Source organism: Siphateles boraxobius, unplaced genomic scaffold, assembly GCF_051911475.1.
Source record: "Siphateles boraxobius isolate OS27281-9 unplaced genomic scaffold, OSU_SipBor_1 48, whole genome shotgun sequence".
Classification (NCBI taxonomy): Eukaryota; Metazoa; Chordata; class Actinopteri; order Cypriniformes; family Leuciscidae; genus Siphateles; species Siphateles boraxobius.
The window spans coordinates 3,847,702-3,868,889 of NW_027509119.1; the positions used below are offsets into that span (position 1 = coordinate 3,847,702).

Below are 21,188 nucleotides of genomic sequence, written 5' to 3' on the forward strand. Positions count from 1 at the left end.
GAGAAAGCCAACATAATTTTTTAAAAATAAATTAATTGGTTACACTTTATTTTATTGTGGCCTTGTTACACGTATGTATTTACTAAAGTAATAACTATAGATTACACATAATGCAACTAACCTTAAACCAAACCCTATCCTACCATAACCCTAGTAAGTACATGTAGTTCATTATTACTCATTACTTAAATGTAATTATCCTACATTGTAACAGGGAAATATTAAAATGAAGTGTAACCGACTTACTTATTTAAGCCTATTCATTAAAGGGATAGTTCACCCCCCAAAAAATGAAAATTCTGCCCTCAAGTTGTTCTTAACCTGTATCAATTTGTTTCTTCTGCTGAACACAAAAGATGATATTTTGAAAAATATGCAGTTTCTGTTCCCCATTGACATCCATAGTATGAAAAAACCAAGGTGGTAAATCAACTGTTTGGTTACCCACATTCTTCAAAATATCATATTTTTTGTTCAGTAGAAGAAAGAAACATACAGGTTTGGAACAATTTGAGGGTGAGTAATTGTCACTATTCCTTTAATATTACTATTATGACAAACATCTCTGACTTTAACTCCTCCTTAGAGCTTTAAAGCTACAACCACCAAACTTCTGTCAGTCCGTTCTGATCAGACTTACTGACAAAATTCAGCAAAATGACAGTACTAAGACTGTATCAATTCCAATCAATCTTTATTCCTTCAACATTCTTTTAAAATATTTCAACTTCAAGGCTTTAAAACTACTAAATGTTTTTAATCAAACTTTGTCTAGTAGTAATATACATACATCTGAATAGGTAAATAAACTAAATGTTTCTTGACATAAGACAGAAATTCTTCTCCTTCAGGAATTCATGATCCTGATTTGGAACTCATTCAAAAATCCTTTACGACTATATAAAAATAAAACGCATAACAAAATGTATTTGCATGACAGTTGATGTTTCAGCTCTTTATTTTCTTCTTCAGAAAGTTCACTTCTACTGATCGGTGACTTTAAAATGTTGTGATTAAATATTGCTGACATCAATCTGATGTTGGATACTTTGTTTTAACTTTCGACCTAAATTATAACTCTAAACAGAGAATTCAAAAAGTACTCAATGTAAAAACTTCTTATGTAACATTAAAGTTAGATTGTATCACGTTTATCAAAATAAGTTTAGACCCTAACTTTATAATAGAACCTATAATTTAATAAATTATATACTGTACATATAGAAACAGCAATGAACAACATAATCTGAACAAGTTTATTCAACAATAACTCATGAAACAGATGTCCACCAAATTGAACCACAGTAAAATAAAATCAATTAATTTATAAATATATACATATTTTGTTCGTAATTAAGAACACTGCAAAATCATCACGTCAGTTTGAGAATGTAACAAACAGAAAAGCAGAACTTATAGATAAATATGTTTCTTGTTTGTTCAAATATTGTAAAACCATTACTGAGATTATCAGCTGACATTCAATACATTTAGCTGGACTAAATCAAAGAGTTGAATAATTCAACATACAACAATATGAAAGATGTCTAAATACAGGGACAATAACTAGAAAGTGTCATTTGGAAACATGGATTAACTATTGTAACGATGTTGTATCACATAAAATTGAATTAAATAGTGCCGTTTTAATGTAACTTTAGCATAAAGTTTGCCTTCATTACACGAGGAGTACAGGAGGAAAGATCCTGAAGTCTCACCGATCGACAGCCAGGAAACTTTCACCTAAACGTATTTTCAGTATTCAAATGAACGTATTGCAGCTTTGAGAAGCCTGGAACACAGTTTGGTGCAGATCTTCTTGTTACTGAAAGGCTGAAGTGGCGGCTGTAGTGGCAGCCGACTGGAAGCTTCGGTTAGTGACGACACCTTGAGAAAACTCGTCCTGGGCCTTCTGGAAGCTCGCGCCTGTGTGCCTGTACATGGAGTGAACCTGAAAACACACAGCAAAAGAGTGAACCAGAGCACCGGATGCAGAACGATAAAGCACAGATGGAGAAGAATCGAGTCCATCAGCATCACAGATGTTTCCTCTTCGTGTGTTCGACATTTCATACGGTAACGTTAGCCAGTTCTGATATGCAGTTTGATGATTGTGTTATTTTACATGAGCGTAAGCAATGCTTCTATCGCTTGTTTCTGCTTCTTCTTCACTCGTCTTTTAATCCGAAGATTCTGTTCTCTTTCAGAGGATGTGTAACAGCAACATTAAAAAAAAAAAAAAAACTCTAAACAACATAAGGTAAAGAAAACATAAAATATACATAGTTGAAAAACTTGAAAAGTTGTCTTGGCAATAACCTGAAATAAGTTTAAGCACTTAAATTGTTAACTGGAAATAAATAAAACCCCTAACTAAAGCTTTAAAACATTAGACCTAATAAAACGTAAAAATACTAATAATATGTCAAAAGCACTTAACAAAATTACTAAAAATTAAACTAAATTTAACATTAACAAACTAAACATAAAAATCTTAATAAAACCATAATAAAAATTTAAATAAGATGTACACTTTGTAATGTTGGGCAGTTTTGATTAATATGCAGTTTAATGTTTAATGATCGTGTTATTTTACATGAGCGTAAGCAATGCTTCTATCGCTTGTTACTGTTGAAAAACTTGAAAAAGTTGTCTTGACAATAAACTGAAATAAGTTTAAGTTGAAGCACTAAAATTATGAACTAGAAATAAATAAAAACCCTAAAAAAAGCTTAAAAAAGAGAGACCTAAATAGTAAAATTTAATAGGATTTTACAGTGTCCTTGTTACATATGTTACATATACTTACAGTACCATAGTAATAACAGTAAATTATGCACAATTACATGCAACTAACCCTCAACCAAACCCTAATCCTACCATAACCCTATAGTAAGTACATGTAGTCGCTCAATATTACTCAGTGCTTAAAAATATAATAATTACTCTAACAATGACACCTTAAAATAAAGTGTAACCAAAAAAAAAAAAGTACTAATAAAATGACAAAAGCACATAACAAAACTCCTGGAAATTAAACTAAAATTAACATTAAACTATACATAAAAATACAAGCTAATTCAAAATATTAATAATGCCATAATAAAACCATAAATAACACTGTCCAACTTACCATTTTGAGTAGGACGACGGCCAGCGCGGCGTTGACAGAGAAGAATCCAGCGACCAGCATCATGAAGACTGACACAGCCGTATTACTGTTGATCATAGTGATCGCCGTGATCCAGCCACTGACACACATATATCAGCACATATCAGACAATATTCACTTCATTTAATATTCTACAATATTATTGATCTGTCTGCATTGACACCATTATATGAGAATCTGGATATAATCCAGTATATATATATATATATATATATATATATATATATATATATATATATATATATATATATATATATATATTAGCTAAATGAATAACTTTTTTACACCAAAAATGAACCATGGACTTTGATGCTATTGTCTTCTAGAAACAAACTTTGTCGCATTATTCTCCTGTTATCTCTGTAAAGCTGCTTTGAAACAATATTTATTGTAAAAGCACTATATAAATAAAGGTGACTTGACATGCTTACAAAATCCACCAAACATACAATATGATCAACTTTTTGGTTTAGGAAGTAATCCCACACCTCTCCTCAGCAAGCACACATTTCAGCTATCATTAATTTTAAATGATGGTTAGAGATTTGTAGGATATTAATAGCAATGGTTGCCTCAGCAAGAGCCTAAAAAGCAAGTGTGAATGTTACGATATCCTCATGTCACGATGCGATACATATCACGATACTGAACTCACGATGCGATATTATTGCGATACTCAGAGATATGATAAAAGGTTAACAAACAATGAACTGTTGATTAAAATGCTAAATGTGGTGTTACATTGTGTGTGTAAATGAATAGGCTTAGACTCGGTGCTGGAAACCCAAAGCACAGGACAATAGAGACACCAGAATAACAATATTCATGATTCTGAAGCTGGAAATATTTAATTATTTTAGATGAATATGCTTGCACTCTTTCACTGAGTAGATCTATTTAAAATAATGTCGGCCACTTTTTACTGGTAACATGACATTTGACATTCAGGACCCACAAATATTCCCCCATTGCATTATTCAACATTATATATAGCAGTTTAATGAAGTTCTGATACTAAAACCGAAATTTCCATTTTGGGTGAACTATACACAATACATATTGATGCACCCCTAGTAAACAGTATGAAACTGTAAATGAAAAATGCACATTGCTGAGAAGAGTACAGGATGATTCAGTAGAAAACAGTCTCACACTCACAGAGAGAGAGAGAGCCCCGGAAAACCAACACACCGACAGATTATGAAGAGGCGATCTGTCTAAGAAACATGCCGAGAGGAAGAACACGTAAAGATTCTAATCACACTCTTAAATCAGAGCCGTCCAGAGCCGGAGAGACTCACCTGTTCCCCCAGCCTGGGATCCCCACGCTCTGGATGATGTACACGATTACTTGGAATGAGAAAATGAAGAAGAAAAAGAAGAAACTGAAGGAGCTGTCGGATCTGCAATGCAAAACAAAAGAAAAGTTACAGGTGAGATGATGATACTACTTTTTTTTTTTTATGACTAATATTATACAGTACATTCAGTGTGGGTGTATATATAATATATATAATGATTTCATTACATGAGAGTAGATGTTAAAAACGTCATGCTGATTTGTACTCGACTTTCGCCAAGATAAGCACCATCTAAGACGTAGCTTTACAGTAATCTATGTTTCTCCATCCATTTACGCCTCTTTCCATATGGTGATGTGAATCTCCTTCTGTCTGGTGTTAATGACTGCAGGGTATTTTTTGCAACAGCACACACAACGGCTGCAACCACAGTGCGGTCTCCCAAATGTATCAGCATGACAACCGTCTGGATTGACAACCGTCTGGATTGAGCTGAGTAGGGGACATCTCTAGGGTCTTCAAGTGGGCACCTACCGTCCTCAGTGTTTCATCGACTATCCCACGACACCTCAAGAGGGCTTGACAGTGACTCTGGCATCCAAGAGTCCCTCCCCTCCGTCCCCCACTCAACTCAGCCTAGCTTACTGACCTCTACATCCCTCCTGCTGCTGAGGTTGCTCCTTCCTCGTTGTTCACATGTGACCTTCCCATAATCTTTCACAATCTCCGCAACCCGACCATATGCGCCAACCCGTTTGACTAAGGCTGTCGAGCCCCACTGCGGATGTTAAAGCAGGTCAGTGGCAACGGTTCCGTATGGCATACTACCGCAAAACACAATATCTGTCCAAACACCAATCCTCATTCACGCAAAATACACAGGACGTAATAACCGTAACTACTATGCAAACTATACAACTAAACCAACAGACTCTTTGAGTTTTTCAAGTAATCTTCGAAACTGTAGCATGGCGGCCTGTACACTGCCAGCCAGAATCTTTCCGTCTCAACCGTAGCCAGTTGCTGCTCCTTTCTGCTGCTTCAGATAAGTTCTTTACTGTGCGACGCAACTCTTGCCCACTGAATCCGACGTCTCTGAGGAAGCGTGTTGTAGAGTGTGCCACAAATCCTCGACAACCCACTTCCACTGGATAAACCCGGACTCTCCATCCTCGCTGTTCTGCTTCAGTGGCCAGATGAGCATACCGCAGTTTCTTCCTCTCATATGCCTCATCTACAGCATCCTCCCATGGCACTGTTAACTCTATCAGTTGAATAATGCGTGCTGATCCAGACCACAAAACAATATCTGGTCGGAGGTTAGTGGTGGCAATCTCAGGTGGAAAAATAAGCCGTTGATCAAGATCAGCCAGCATCTTCCAGTCCCTAGCAGCTTCCAGTTGTCCTGAGCGAGAATTGGTTTTAACACCTTTTCTTGGTGGTTGCTCGCCTGGGCGGAGGAATATTGTCTTCTGCGTGTAATGTTTTGCTAGAACAGGTGGCAACTTATTGGTCATGTTACGCTTGTCTTCCAATGCTGAAGCCAAACATCGGAGTACTTGGTCATGGCGCCAAGTAAACCGACCTTGGCTAAGAGCCACCTTACATCCAGTCAAAATGTGCCTTAATGTGGCAGGTGATGAACACAAAGGACAAGAGGGATCCTCTCCTACCCAGAGGTTTATGTTATGTGGTAAAGGGAGAACATCATATATTGACCTGATAAGGAAACTGATCCTACTCTCTTCCATTGACCAAAGGTCTTGCCAGCCCATTTTGCGTTGTTCCACACTCTCCCATCTCATCCACTCTCTCTGCTTGGCCTGGGAAATAGCCTTTATACATCTCATCCTCTCCTCCTGCTTTCACACCTCGTTGACTACCAGCTTCCTCCTTTGAGCTGGGGCTGTCTTGTGCCATTTAGGAGGGGCTAAACTGAGCCCAAAACCCCCTCTTCCATGCTGTACCTGTCCCACGATATCCCCAATTTGAAGGGCAGCCTTTGCATCTTCCACAGATTTCTTTGCTGACCACTTTCTACCAGTTTTTAACACAGGTGCTGCCTCCCTTACACATTTGTAGCGTGACTCTACTAAGGTCATTTCCAGTCTGACCTTGGAACACTTAAACTCCTCGGTTTAGGCAGAGACTGGCAGCTGCAATATTCCTTTACTATAAAGTCCCACTCTGCTGAGGCAGCGTGGAACTCCCAACCATTTCCTGATTTATGAACTTATTAACGCTTCCAGCTTATCCACTGCTGTCAAAGGAACCTCATACACAGTCAGTGGCCACAGCAACCTCGGCAGTAGACCAAACTGAAAGCACCAGAGTTTTAGTTTCCCTGGTAGAGCGCAGCTGTTTAAGCTCTTCAACCCTTCCACTGCTTGTCGTCTAACTTCTCCCACTCGAACTGTGTCCTTTAGATCCCCATCGTACCATCTCCCAAGACTCTTCACTGGCATCTCAGAAACTGTTGGTATTGCCTCACCATTAATGAAGAATGTTTTATCTACTGCCTTGCATTTAATTATCGAGATGCTCCTTGATTTAGAGGGCTTAAATTGCATTCGTGCCCATTCAATGTTATGGGTTAACTTACCCAATAACCGATTAGTGCAGGCTACTGTTGTAGTCATGGTTGTCATGTCATCCATGTATGCTCTGATTGGTGGTAGTCGCATCCCAGAAGCCAAGCGTTCTCCTCATACTACCCATTTTTGATGCCCTAATGATTACTTCCATTGCCATGGTAAAGCCAGAGGAGAAATGGTGCATCCTGCCATTATTCCATGGAGCTCCTTCCTCTCCTTTTTAGCTGATTGAATTCGTTGCCCGATAACATTGATGTGTTCTAAGCATCCTGAGAACCCTGGAATGCCCGCTTTTTGAACTGAAGTGTCAATGAAGTCATTCTTTAATAGGTAGGTTGTCAATCTCTGAGCAATAATGCTGAAGAAAATCTTACCTTCGAGGTTTAATAGTGAAATAGGACAAAACTGGCTGATGCTTGTAGCATCTTTTTCTTTAGGTATAAAGACTCCACCTGCCCGGCGCCATGCTCTAGGTACAACCTGCTTTTCCCATGCCACTTATATATATATATATATACGTATATATATATATAAGTATATATATATATATATACGTATATATGTGTATGGGTTATGTGTGTGTGTATATATATATATATATATATATATATACACACACACACATACATACATACATATACCCATACACATATATACGTATATATATATATACACGTATATATATATACACGTATATATATATATACACACATACACATTTATACATACAGTATACACATATTTATACATATACTATATATATATATATATATATACACTGTAAATAAGTATACACATTTTGTTTTTGCACTGATATTTTGGGCTATTGTGCTTCCATAAATTGTAATCTTTCAAAGTAGTAGAAAGAAAGCATCCGACACATTTAAGTGTTTAATTTCACTGTGTGCATCTTTAAAGGCTGTTTTCTCAAAATTATTATTTTTTCTTCAGAAATCTGCACTTTAGTAGCTTTACAGACACCAACTTTACAGCTTTATTCCTATCTATATTCTGAAGGCTTTTACAGAGAGGTTTGTTCATACATCACGGGCCAGATTTAACATTTCATTCCTAAAAACATGGTGATTTTTTATGGCTATAGACCGTATTTATAAACAAAGTGATAAACAGAGAAATCCAACACTTCCTCATTAAAAATGTTAACAAGATCAAATGAAACAAGAATTTTGAATCAGCTTTGTTCAATGTTCAGATTTCTGTTCTGGAAATCTAAGCAAATCAGTGCATATTTAGACATTATATTTAAAAAAAACTTGTCCTAATGTACTGGATGAACTATAGTTTTATTAGTGCAATGTTTTTACCCCGTTCATCGTTCGACTTTCCCTCACAAACTGTTATGACTTTAAAAATGTCACTCTCTTTATTGTAATGTAAAATAGATAATGATAGTTCATGGTGGTATTTGTTGTACCACTTTATATTTAAACTTTAAGGGAGGGTAAGGCTAAAAATAATGGTAACACTTTAAAATAAGGTTCATTAGTTAACATTAGTCAATGTATTAACTAACATGAACTAACAATGAGCAGTACATTTGTTACAGTATTTATTAATCTGTGTTAATGTTAGTTAATAAAAATACAGCTGGTCATGTTAGTTCACAGTGCATTAACTAATGTTAACTAATACAACCTTTGATTTTAATAACGTATTAGTAAATGTTGTGATTAATATTAACTAAGATTAATACATGCTGAAGAAGTATTGTAACTACGTTAACTAATGTAGTTAACTAATGAACCTTATTGTTAAGTGTTACCAAAATAGTAATGTCACAATGCAACATATGAACATTGAACTCACTTAAAGGCCTTGTATACGGGTCGGTACCAGCAGACGAACGCGACGGGAGTGAACAAAATAAACCAGAGGATTGCGAGTCCGAAATCAACTCCTCGTGTCGTGTCTACAGAGAAATACACCAGACAGGCCAGCAGGTTCAGGAACAGCGTCACACTGTGATCTGTGGAACAACAACATGTGGATTATTATCATCCAGGCTTACACATAGCATGAACATTACCTCAAATGTTTGCTAACAAGCATTGCTACTAGCACACAACCGTACTTCTCTAACTATTTTTCAGCATGTAGTATGTATAGTAGGCACAGTACAGACATCTTTTGCTAAAACATTTTTATTTTTACACAAAATACAAAAAAATACAAAATACTGCAGTATGATTATAGCAAGAAAGTATGTACATTTGTAATTTTAACTGTAACCAATTATTCAACCCCCATTGCAAATCAGGTTTTTTGGCAAAATTTACAAACTTTCAGCTGTTTGCAATAAAAAAAAAAAAAAAAAAGTGAAATAGCTCAACACAATAAATGTTTCAAGTAGTTTCCCCAAATATAACTGAAAATGCAACCTTTAATGCAGTTTGAAAAGTATTCACCCCCTGAATAGAATCCCTCACAACAGCACAAATCTGCAAAAACGGTGTCGTCTCAGGCCTACATACTTATCAAGGGCTTCATTAGTTCCACCAGGTGTGCTTGAGCTAAAACACACAAAATATCTGAACTGGCTAGGCTTGTTGAGTGTCACGTTTGACTACAAGTCAAAAGACTAGTCCAAAAAGTTGAGAGAAGATATCGTCGCCCTTCACAAACAAGGAACAGGATACAAAAAGATAGCGAAGGCACTAAATGTTCCTAGAGACAGATGGTACTTCTCAATTCTGATTTTTGCATCCTCGCGTCTCAGCTCCACCCCTGTAGGATGCAAGGAAAGGAAATGAGGACGGAGGAATCGAAGGAAAGCTTATTTATACATTGATCACTCGAGTGTCAATTCACAGATTCATCAGCAGCGCTCAAAAGATCTGCACATATGTTGCTGAAGTTCGGTTATTTAAGAAATTCATAATAAATAATAAAAAGCAAGATACCCTGTTGAAACATGTGAGATGTGTGGTTTATTTAAACTACAAAGCTGAAGTATTAATTAAAATGATTGTGACCGATGTGAAGGGGGAGGAGAATTTATACGTGCGTCACGTTTAGTCGATAAAACACTTCTGCATAGGATACGCCCATGTATCCTCGCTCACGACTCCTCAGGAAGCTCCTCACGCCTCGATCCTCGCGGTGCTATTAGAGAATTGAGATGTCCTTCAAGATGGCTGAGCTCGATCGGTTTCCGGGTCATAGGATGGAGGAGCGAGGAAACGAGGAGGGATATTGAGAAGCAAACACAGTTGGAAGCATAGTTTGAAGTTCACACTTCAAATGAGCCCTTAGTTGTTCTGTATATTTGTTCTGACAGTCTGAGTGCAAATGCTGAAATTCTGCTCCCAAATACAGTGTAGGCCCAACGTTGCAATATTACAACATTTCTTTAAAAACTTACTAAAACATAATTAAAAAAAAAAAATCCTTCATTATTTGCACCAGAGGCCTCCTACAACAACATCTGACAGGTGGGAAAAAAAAAAATCATTTTTTTTCTACATTTACTTACAGTGTTAAAGTAACAGTGGTTACACTACCTGGACAGGCCAGAAAAAGGAAGATATCAATGGCTGCAACCAGATTTCTGAGAAGGCAGGTTCAGAAAAACCCTCGAGTGACTGCAAAAGACCTACAGCAAGACTTGGAGGCAACAGGCACTGAGAACCAGAACTACAAGTCGTACACCACTACTGACCCAAAAATACAAAAAAAGTCGGCTCCAATTTGCTCAAAATCATAAATAAGCCACAGAAGTTTAGGGATTCTGATCTGTGGAGCGATGAAACAAAACTGGAACTTTTTGGCCCTATGGATCAGCGGTATGTCTGGAGAAAGAATGAATCATAAGCTGAAAAGACTCTACAGTTCAGCATGATGATGCTCTGCGGCTGCTTTGTATCCTCTGGCACTGGAAACCTGCAGTGTGTGGATTCATCAAAGTATCAGGAAATCTTAGGAAAAAACGTCATGCACTCAATGAGCAAGCTGAAGCTTGGGCGTTATTGGACCTTCCAACATCCCACCAAGGCGTAGTTGCAGAAGAAGTCCTGGAGGATCCTACAGTGACATCACAAATGTTGGGAAAGTTCACTTTCTACATGAACTAGTTCAAAGTTCAGTTCACAAATTTTAAAATGAACTAGCTCAGTTCATACTTTAAAATTTTTATCTAGTTCATAGTTCTTTTTTTCCATATGTTGCTGCGAGCTATTATTTTTCAAAATTATTGTCAAAGCCCAAATAGAACCACAGACAGCAATTATTTTATCGACGGGCAAAGTTCGACCTTGTCATAAAACCGGTTTAAATGATCATACGACGCCTCTTGCTGCTTTTTGTGTTGATGGCGCATGCGGCGGTGCGACACTGGTGCTGGTGTTGCCAGATTGGGTGTTTTTCCACTACATATTAAGGCCTGTTTACGGTGTGTTTTATCCAGGTTTTCGGCTGGAAGGCTCTATAGAAAACTGGCACTCTATTGAACGAAGTTATACTGATACCCCTTTTCCACCAAAGCATTTTGAGAGCCGGTGCCTACTCGCGAACCGGTTCTTTGTGTTTCGACAGCCAAAGAACCGGTTCTCGGCCAGGAAAACTGGTTCCAAAGCGGCACCAACTCTTTGCTGGACTAGAACCAGAGAACCGTTCTTTTACCACCGTGTCATGCTTACGGCGGGGCTGGAGGCGGGTTTAGATGTGTCCTAAACATATTTTATGACCGCAAAACCAGGAGAAACATTTGCAGAAACACGATGTAGTCCACCATTGTAATTATTATGCTTGAAGTTGGCGCAAGCGTTTCTAGCTTTTTTTAAATTTTATTTTTTTATTGAAAACATTATGTAAGCAAAGAAGAAAACAGTCAAAATATAGAACAAATAAACGGAAAGAAAAAAAGACACAAGACAGAGGTACATAACTAATCAGAAATGATTACATATCAAAGGAAAAGATTAAAAGACTTACTTATTTCAATTGTTTTTAAAGCCTTCATGGTACACAAGTTAGAGATAATCCCAAAATAATGTACTTGCTAGCGTTTCTGTATGGCGACGTACACAGTGACGTAACGACGTCGTTCGCTGGGCGCTCTAGTCAGTGGGAAAACAAACCGGTTCTGAGAAGGTTCGCAAGTTGAACCAACTCCGAACTAACTTTGAACCAGCACCAGTTCCGAACCAGTTCTTTTTTGGTGGAAAAGGGGTATGAGAGAGCTGGCGTTCAGAATGAACGAGTTCACAGTAACGTTCATCAGGCAGTAATACAGTACGTTCAGTTCACGTTCGACCAAAATATGTATGAGTTCATGAACCATCCATAATTTTGATAAATTGGCCCTTTATTTTACAATTTTTTTATTATGTATTTCATAAAAACAGGCTATTGATCAATGAACGTGTTCAGGCACAACACTGGGCATCCAAGTCACCTGACTTGAACCCCATAGGAAATCTCTGGTGAGATTTGAAGAAGGACGTTGCAACACACAAACTCAAGAATATTACTGAACTGGAGTTGCTCATGAGGAACGGGTCAGATTCCTCAGAAACTGCTGTCTGGTTATACAGCTCATTTGAGGCAGCTCATAACAGCAGAAGGGTGTTTTACTAAGTACTAAAGATGCTTGCCATGAAGGCGTTGAGGAATTTTGAGAGAGCAGAAGTCATTAAAAGTTGCATTTTAAGTTGAATTTGGGGAAACCACTTGAAACATTTTTTGTGTTGAGCTATTTTTGATTATTTTTGTTTGATTTGTTCACTGCAAACACCTGAAAGTCTGTACATTTTGGCAATAAACCTGATTTGCAATGGGGCTTGAATAATTTTGATGGCAACTGTATTCCAACACGTCTGTGTTCACTTACACATCCAGAGGTAGTACATCATCTTGCAAACCCGTTGATAATCCACAGGGATTTCTTCACTAAAATCCTGATAAAAGCAAGGTTTTATGGGGAGAAACCCGGGCAAAGGTGGCCAGTTGTTTTCTTTCCCTGCAAGCAAACATTCGTTCATGTCAAGAGTTTAGATGACCTCAGAAGAACATCTACAGAGTGACATCAGTGCTGTGGTATTCATTACTTCAATGAGCTCATTGTCTCTGCATTAAATTATTATATTGTTTAAATTAATACATTTTTAGCTTACTGTGATTTTGTTTATGTACACTACCGTTCAAAAGTTTGGGGTCGGTAAGATTTTTAATGTTTTTAAAAGAAGTCTCTTCTGCTCACCAAGGCTGCATTTATTTGATTAAAAATACAAAACAAACCCAGTAATATTGTGAAATATTATTTCAATGTAAAACAGCTGTTTTCTATGTGAATAATAGTCAAGTGTAATTTATTCCTGTGATCAAAACTGTATTTTCAGCATCATTACTCCAGTCTTCAGTGTCACATGATCCTTCAGAAATCACTCTAATATGATGATTTGATGCTCAAGAAACATTTATGATTATTATCACAGTTGTGCTGCTTCATATTTTTGTGCAAACCGTGATTCATTTTTTTCAGGATTCTTTGAAAGTTCAAGAGAAAAGCATCTAGATAAAAAATATATATATTTTGCATTATTATAAATGTCTTTACTGTCACGTTTGATCAATATAATGCGTCCTTTCTGAAGAAAAGTATTAATCTCTTTAAAAAAAAAGAAAAGAAAATCATATTGACCCCAAACTTTCTAACGGTAGTGTACATTTCTGAAATACATAACTTAGATAGTTACTTCTGATAACAGATCACTGTAAATTGTAATATGGACTCATGCACTTTTTGTGAAGCTGCTTTGAAATGATGTGTATTGTGAAAAGCGCTATAGAAATAAACGTGAATTGAATTGTAGTGTCTCACCTCGTGCAGTGCCTCGATCCCGAAGCTCCTGTTCTTTACGCTCCAGCTCCGCTGCTTTCTTCTCCAGCTCCGCTTGCTGACGGATGAGATCCGCCTGTCCCGCTGCGGCACTGGCCTGATGGAGGAACCACACACACACTTACACACTGACATCAGACTGAGAAGCTGTGTTTGAGTGCCTCTGGGAGGATATGAGATCAGGGGCCGGTTTCACAAAGATAGACTTTGACTATGGCTTAGATATAGTAGATAGTCAGACTTCAGATAGACACTGAATTATGACCATGAAACTGGATATACGGCTTTACTTTCAGCAGATGTGAGGGGTGTAAGCTCTCTCCTCGCCTCTTTCTCATAATATTATGATTTACAAATAAAAATGTGGATAGTTGTAGAATGCTGTATGTTTAAACTCTCAGTAAGGCATGTGAATTCGTTAAATGCTACCTTGTTCTCTGATCATAAAGAGTCATTAGGGGCCGGTTTCACAAAGATAGACTTTGACTGTGGCTTAGATATAGTAGATAGTCAGACTTTCAGATAGACATCTAAATCAGACCGTTGTACAAAGCACTTAACACTCTGACTATCTTAAGTAGGACTACACTGCAATGCATTCTGGGTAAAATAAGACACTTTTCGAAACAAAAAACATGGCGGATGGAGTAAGCGCATTCAACCGCTCAGTGCAGTTTACCCCAGCGGAAAATGTGTTTGTTGGAGGAGTTTAACAGTTACAAGGACATTTTACTTGGGAAATTTAGCGGAGAATGTAGTAACAAGAAGAAATGTTTAATTTGGGAAACGATTGTTTCGACAGTTAACAGCGTTAATCCGACCGTTGAGCGGAGCGTTAAAGACGTACAGAAAAGAAAAGTCCTCATTATTATATATTTCTAGTATTACTGCGATTCCTAAAAACGCTTTCCCTTCTCATAGCTCTCTCCATAACGTCGTCAGCAAACCAAAAATTATGAGCCATTTTCCCTTTTCTTTTGGCTGTTTGTAATGTAACTGATTGTTACTGCTGGTTGCCAAGGTAACAGAGTCTTAGACCTGAGTTAGCCTGGGTTAAGGTGTCTAATAGTAGCGGCCCCAGGAGCTTTTAGGGCTGGAATGGTTCATGTATTGGTCCTAGACCTGCACGATTAATCGCAATTAACACACTTAAACCGATTTGGCTTATCACGATTATGAAATCGCAAAGGCTGCGTTTGTTTTTTATACGCAGCTTGTCATTGACGTACGGCTCTGTGATCAGCAGTAAACGCTCCTCCATCTGAAAGTGTTACTGCAGACGTTTACACACTAACATCAACCTAAGAAGCTGTGTTTGAGTGCCTTTAGGAGGATATGACATCAGTAGCTTTTAGGGGTGTAACGGTACATGTATTCTCTGTACAATCCTTCATGGTACAGACGTCACGGCTCGGTGCATACAGTCAGATGATGAATATAGTCAATTCGCCTGCTTATACTACACCCTAAAAGTATGTTCTCTTTTTGTGAAGAAACAGTAGATACTGTTGAGTGCGTAGCAGAAGCTTCGGGACATACTGTCATGTCTTAATATTGTGTCTTTAACGGTTGCTCTGTCACATCCTCTCACGTAAACTGAGCTGTCAATCATCTTATCAAAGATAAAATCCTCCACATTTCATTTCATGTCCTACTGTATCGTGGAGAAATGCAGAAGCACGTTGATCTGCAGTCGCGGGTCTTTCATGCGCAGACTATCCTCATATTCATGCATAATGATGCATTTAAAAGATAAAGGCCAAACGAGCTTTATAAAAGTCCACATTATATCATAACATAAATATATTTTTTATCAGGTTAAACTTTAATCAGTCTCTCAAACCTTTATCTAAACCTCTCACCATCGGTCGCGCATATCCGCCATGTTTTGTAGTTAACACTTTTTAGTTGTGTTTGTAGTTCCTCCTCCAAAGTGCAATGAGTTATGGGTAATATTAGCCTAAGGCCGCGTGTCCACCAAAGCGTTTTTAGCCAGCTGGAAACGCTAGGCGCTCTGCAGAAAACACTTAGCTGTGGGCGCTTGAGAGCGTTTGGTAGCGCAGCATTTTTTTCAGTTGAGAGACTTTGCTTGTTATGATACGTAAGATCCGCGAAAGTGTTACTAGTATCTCATTTCACACATATTTTGTTTCTGTGGTGATTCTATATTAAAATGTCGATACAATGTAACGTATTTTCTCTGGCTCTTGTTTTAAATTATTTTATTCCGTTATTATGCTTGTTGTTGTCATCTGTTGACGTTGAATAAGCAGAATATGGCTGTTGGTCGGTGTGGTATTTGTCCCGCCCCTCCTCCACTGTGATTGGACGGTTGGGTAGGCAGTGACAGTGATGAGCGCTGCGTTTTACCCAAAGTTGAACATTCTTCAACTCTCGGTGACCAGTGAAAAACACCGGGCGCTCAGCGCTTCAGCGTGAAAAAGACGCTCATCGCCTCGTTACGCTTACGGCGTTTAAAAAACACAACGCTCCCATTGAAAACAATTGGAAAAATACTCCAGCTGCGTGAAAAAACGCTTTGGTGGACACACGGCCTAATAGTGCGCACGGATCCACACTTCGAAAGTCTACCGGAAATAGTAGATCATCCGGGGACTTTTGACATATTATTTTCAACATACTATGCTTTGGGACACACTTATTCTAATCTCACATACTATTTAGGATGGTAGTAGTATAGACACTTGGACACGATCCACACTCCAATCCAGAAGGGGGCGCACACGGTAATGCAACGCTGTTTGCTAACCGCCACAACAGGAAAGAGAGCAGAAGAAGAGACAATCTACACACCAACCCAAAACAAGAGTTCAGATTAACAGAAAAGCTTGCTAGGAGCCAATACGCTGAGTTCCCATTCAGTTTTGTGACGCGCTCCACAAACTTCACGGAAAGGAAACCGGGACGGCAGAAAGCGGCGTGCTGTTCGTTTACTTTATTTTACAAAAGCACGATGTTTTGTTTTTTATTGTGAGTGTACAGACCTTTAGTTTCAAATTATGTTTTTCTCTTATCTGTGTGACCATAAATGACCGAGTATTTTAAGTGGTTTTCGTTGTTATGAGAAAGTCATTTGGCGTTGTGCCGATTTGTGTCGTGTAAATCTCACTACCGTCCAGTGATGAAATATGAGTGTCCTGGAAATATGAATCGTCAGGCTTCGCTTCACTCGCTGTCTCCTCGTGGAAAGATGAAGTTCTCCTCGCTCATCTTTACGTGATTTCTTGAAAAAGCGTAATATTGGACTTTGTGTCTCCGCCATTGTCACCGCATGTGAATGAACTCTCACGCGCAAAGAAAATGACCCCAAAACCGACGTACGTACCGAACCGGGACTTCTGTGTACCTTCTTTCATGCTGTACAATGATAAATATCAATCAGCATATTATGGTTCTGCATGAATATTGCACTAACTTGTGGACTGGGCTCCACAGTCGTCTGGAGGACTGCTGGTTGAGAAGCGACTGAAACAGGGATGGTGCTTTCACCCTGAATAAGAGAGAGGGAAAATATCAATTCAAACTTTTTGCTTGTGATTTCATTCAGCATAGAAGAACAGTGTTCCCGAGGAAAACTCAAAACTTCCTAAAGGAATATATATTGCATTGGAATTTCTATCATAAAAATTGGATTCATTCCTGAAGGAATCAAATATTGAAAAAAGGAAAGAGAAATGATCTTCTCAAAACAAACTTAAGTGTGGGGATTCCAGTTTATCTACTGTCGTTTTTAACGGGACTTCTATTTGATTATTTTAGGTTTGAGGAATTATTTGGCATTCCTTTACCATTTTTGACATATTATTATAATTTTAAGTCAGTCTGAAAGATCGAATCAAATTCTGAATAATTGTCAATCCCATTTCAAATAGGATTTCAATTTATGGAGTAGGATCCAAATTATGACAGAGGAATATTATCCTGTTGATATGCATGTACTGTGACAGGAGGAACTGATAAATGATTGTTGATTTGTAGGATGAGGATTGAAACGGTCAGGCTTACCTGAGCAGTGGCTGTGAACGGGTTAAACTCTGCTACGCCATCGACTGCAGTGCTGGTCACCTGAGTGACTGATGGATCCTGCCACGCACAACAAATATCACTTGCCTTTTCATTAAACACTGTATGTTATAAACGGTTTTGGGTGCCAAAGCGTTCTTTAAAATACTTTGGAGTGCCATGTACCATGACATCTCTCAAAACATTCCAATCTGATATTGGCAGACCGTGTTTTTCCCTCCTCTTTTGCGAATTATAATTGGCCTGCAAATGCAGCAGACTATGGCAAGCCGTTTGGACTATTATTCATTTCCAGGATATGATATTCTTGATATCAACAAGTCAATTTTCACTAGTTAAAATGCTAATTCTTGATATCAGGAATTAGATTTCTAAAAGTAACAATGGCAATTTTTGACATCAGGAATTAAATTTCCGCTAGTAAAAAAAGAGAATTCTTGATATCAACAATGACATCATCACTTGCAGAAATCAAATTCTTAATCAAGAATTAAATTTCAACTAGTGAAAATTATAATTCTTGATATCTGTAATTGTATTTTCACTAGATAAATGTCAGCAAAGGCTGCCATTCAAATTAATTGTTACTAGAAATTTCAATTTCACGTTTCAGTTATGCATTTCTTACTAGCAGAAATATAATTTTTTGATATCAATAATAATCAATAATAACTGTTACTAGTAAAACATATAAATTCCTGATATCAAAAACTAAATTTTCACTGGTTGTAATGTATTTCAACATGTTAAAGTTGTTATTTCTGACACAATAATTCAGAGAGTAATTTCAGTTATCTAAAATGCCTTTCTAACAATCACATTGATGGGACTAGTATGTGACACTTGTAAAAATCAAATTATTGATATCAAAACTGAAAATGTTTCTAGTAGCAATTGAATTGTTGATCAAGAACAGACATTTGCACCAGTAACCATGTAATTATTGACATCAAAAATTATGATTTTTTTTCTAGGAAGAATTGTATTTCTGATATTTAAAATTGGAAGTAAGAAATCAATTCTCGACAATTAAATTGAATGGTAGCCAACGGTGACATTTAACTAGTGAAAATACAATAACAGATATCAAGAATTATAGTTTTTAGTAGCTGAAATTTAATTCTTGACACCAAGAATTCGTATTTCTGTGAGTGATTACGTCATTGTTCGTATCAATAATTTACATTTTACTAGTAGAAATCTAATACCCGATATCAAGAATTAGCATTTGAACTAGTGAAAACTGAATTGTTGATATCTGTGAATGAAGAAAAGGCTTGTCTAAGGCGACACGGTAAAAATATGCACCTGTTGGATTTGTACATAGGCTTCGAGCACTTATCGCTAGAAGTGATGATCAAAGTTTATGCCATAATGCTTGGTTCTAAACAGTGTTAAAATGGCCACGACGGCAATAAAAAAAATCGGTTGTTATATTTAAAGACAACTTAAAAACAAAAAATAAACACTTCCTGGATCGTCATCGGAAGGTGATTGGCTTGTAATCCGAACAGTGAAATTTGATTGGCTGAGCCCTCACTCTCACCTTTCTCCAGTCACTCCGAACCAAACCAACAGGTTCACAGTGAAAAATATAAATATATTACACATTACCACAGAAATAAATCATTAGGTACTTACCTGGAAAGGATTGACATCAACTGGTTCGGCAAAGGGGTTGCTATCGAATCCAGACATCTTGTCTTGCGGCAAGCACAGGTGTTCTCGTGCTCCGTGTACCTGCCAGCGTAACTCACTGACCACTGCGCATGCGCGGTGCATTCAGTCATGACGTCACTGCAGGGATCTAGTTTGGATCTCGCTTTCCAGCTCTGCTTACACTACTTGAAATGAACACTTCTTGATTTCTCATGTAGAGTTAAACTAATAAACGTGCAGTAACATAACATTTTAATAACATGGTATTATGTAGAGACTTTTAAAAGGGAAGAAAACTGTGTTTTTTTTTAACCTGCAAGTCACAGCTATTCATGCGAATCTCTCTCTCTGGGGAAATCAAAATAACTCCGCACCTTTAGCAGCAGTATTACAGGTTTAACAGCTCTCACACAATTACAATTTCCTCAGGTCGGTGTCATGACAAATCGGTTAGTGATTATACTAGTACATAGCCTACGAACGATATTAATTTAAAATATGTATAGGTTACTATATAGTGCATAAAACATTTCTTTCACTTGATAAACGGTTAATAAATAAATAATAGCCAATTAAGTGTATAATGCAACGTCATTACATTCTATTTTAAATTACTTAAGCATTTAACATTTAATTACAGTAATGATGACTGTGAGTCATGTAGAGTAAGTGAAAATGCGTGTATAAAACTAAGCTATCAGGCTAATCTGGCATCTGTATGCTATGCTAGTACGTAAACTAAGTAATTAATGGTCATAACCTAGCCATTTGTTTGTTTGTTGTAGGAATTTTAATCAGGCGCTTAAAAGAGAGCACCTATTAAAAGTAATTTGAGCCAATGGGGTCGTTTGGGGTCCTAACACAACCCGATCTGATGGACCTCACCTCTTTTTGTTAATCCCATAAATCAGGCATCATTTGAAAGCTTAAACACAAAATGTATCCTGTGAAAACCGTTCAAAATGGAATTAAAATGGACTTTGTGGAATTAAAATGGACTTTGTTTTCTCATAAAAACGGTACTTTAAAGCCTTTTTTGGCAGGCTCCTCCCACTAGTGGACGGTGTCATAGTTCAATTTTTTAATAAAAGTTTCTAACCCTGACAATAGACCTATCGTCGGAAAGGTCTGAAACTCAACGTTACATATATGACAACTGTTTTGTGATAGAAGTGATGTGACAGAAGTGTGTCAACTTGTTACAGGAGAATGCATAAAAAATTATATAGAATGTGTCACCTGGTGGCTATTTTTGGTATTACGCCTAAATAAAATCCCATAGGAACTTCAGTTGTGATATCAACCACTTGGGGGACTGCTGAGGATCATCTTTTAAAAAAAGAGACCAACCTTAGTTGTGTACTCCAAATCATTCATGAACTACAACCATTTCCATTTGAATGGTGCATTTTTAACATCTATGCTCAAAAAGTTAAGCAGTTAAACAAGAAGAGGCTAAAGCGTGATGAACAAGTCAGTCAAGTTCTGTCTCAAATCAATCAAAACACAAAAAACTGAATGTGGGTGGAAGTCAGCAGCACAAACAACTCGCATCTTTCATT

At 37.4% G+C, this 21,188-nt stretch overlaps 1 protein-coding gene across 1 annotated transcript; it reads right to left on the bottom strand.

Annotated features, from left to right (window-relative positions):
* Positions 1-1,242: 1,242 nt before the first annotated feature.
* On the bottom strand, positions 1,243-19,776 carry scamp2l (secretory carrier membrane protein 2, like). The gene is made up of 9 exons (XM_077201637.1): positions 19,609-19,776; positions 17,950-18,027; positions 17,360-17,434; positions 13,906-14,020; positions 12,916-13,044; positions 8,895-9,054; positions 4,474-4,575; positions 3,134-3,251; positions 1,243-1,951 (listed from the first exon to the last, which is right to left on the bottom strand). The coding sequence occupies exons 1-9, from the start codon at positions 19,747-19,749 to the stop codon at positions 1,823-1,825; spliced, it is 1,047 nt and encodes a 348-aa protein (XP_077057752.1). The 5' UTR covers positions 19,750-19,776; the 3' UTR covers positions 1,243-1,822.
* Between the last annotated feature and the right edge of the window lie 1,412 nt (positions 19,777-21,188).

Bases quoted from the DNA above. Each gene is read 5' to 3' on its own strand.
- scamp2l (XM_077201637.1), bottom strand. From the start codon at position 19,749: ATGCACCGCGCATGCGCAGTGGTCAGTGAGTTACGCTGGCAGGTACAC. The intron at 14,021-17,359 runs GTTAGTGCAATA...TTCCTCCATCAG, and splicing joins CTGTGGAGCCCAGTCCACAA to GCCAGTGCCGCAGCGGGACA. The intron at 9,055-12,915 runs GTAAGTGAACAC...GTTGTTCCACAG, and splicing joins GATGTACTACCTCTGGATGT to ATCACAGTGTGACGCTGTTC.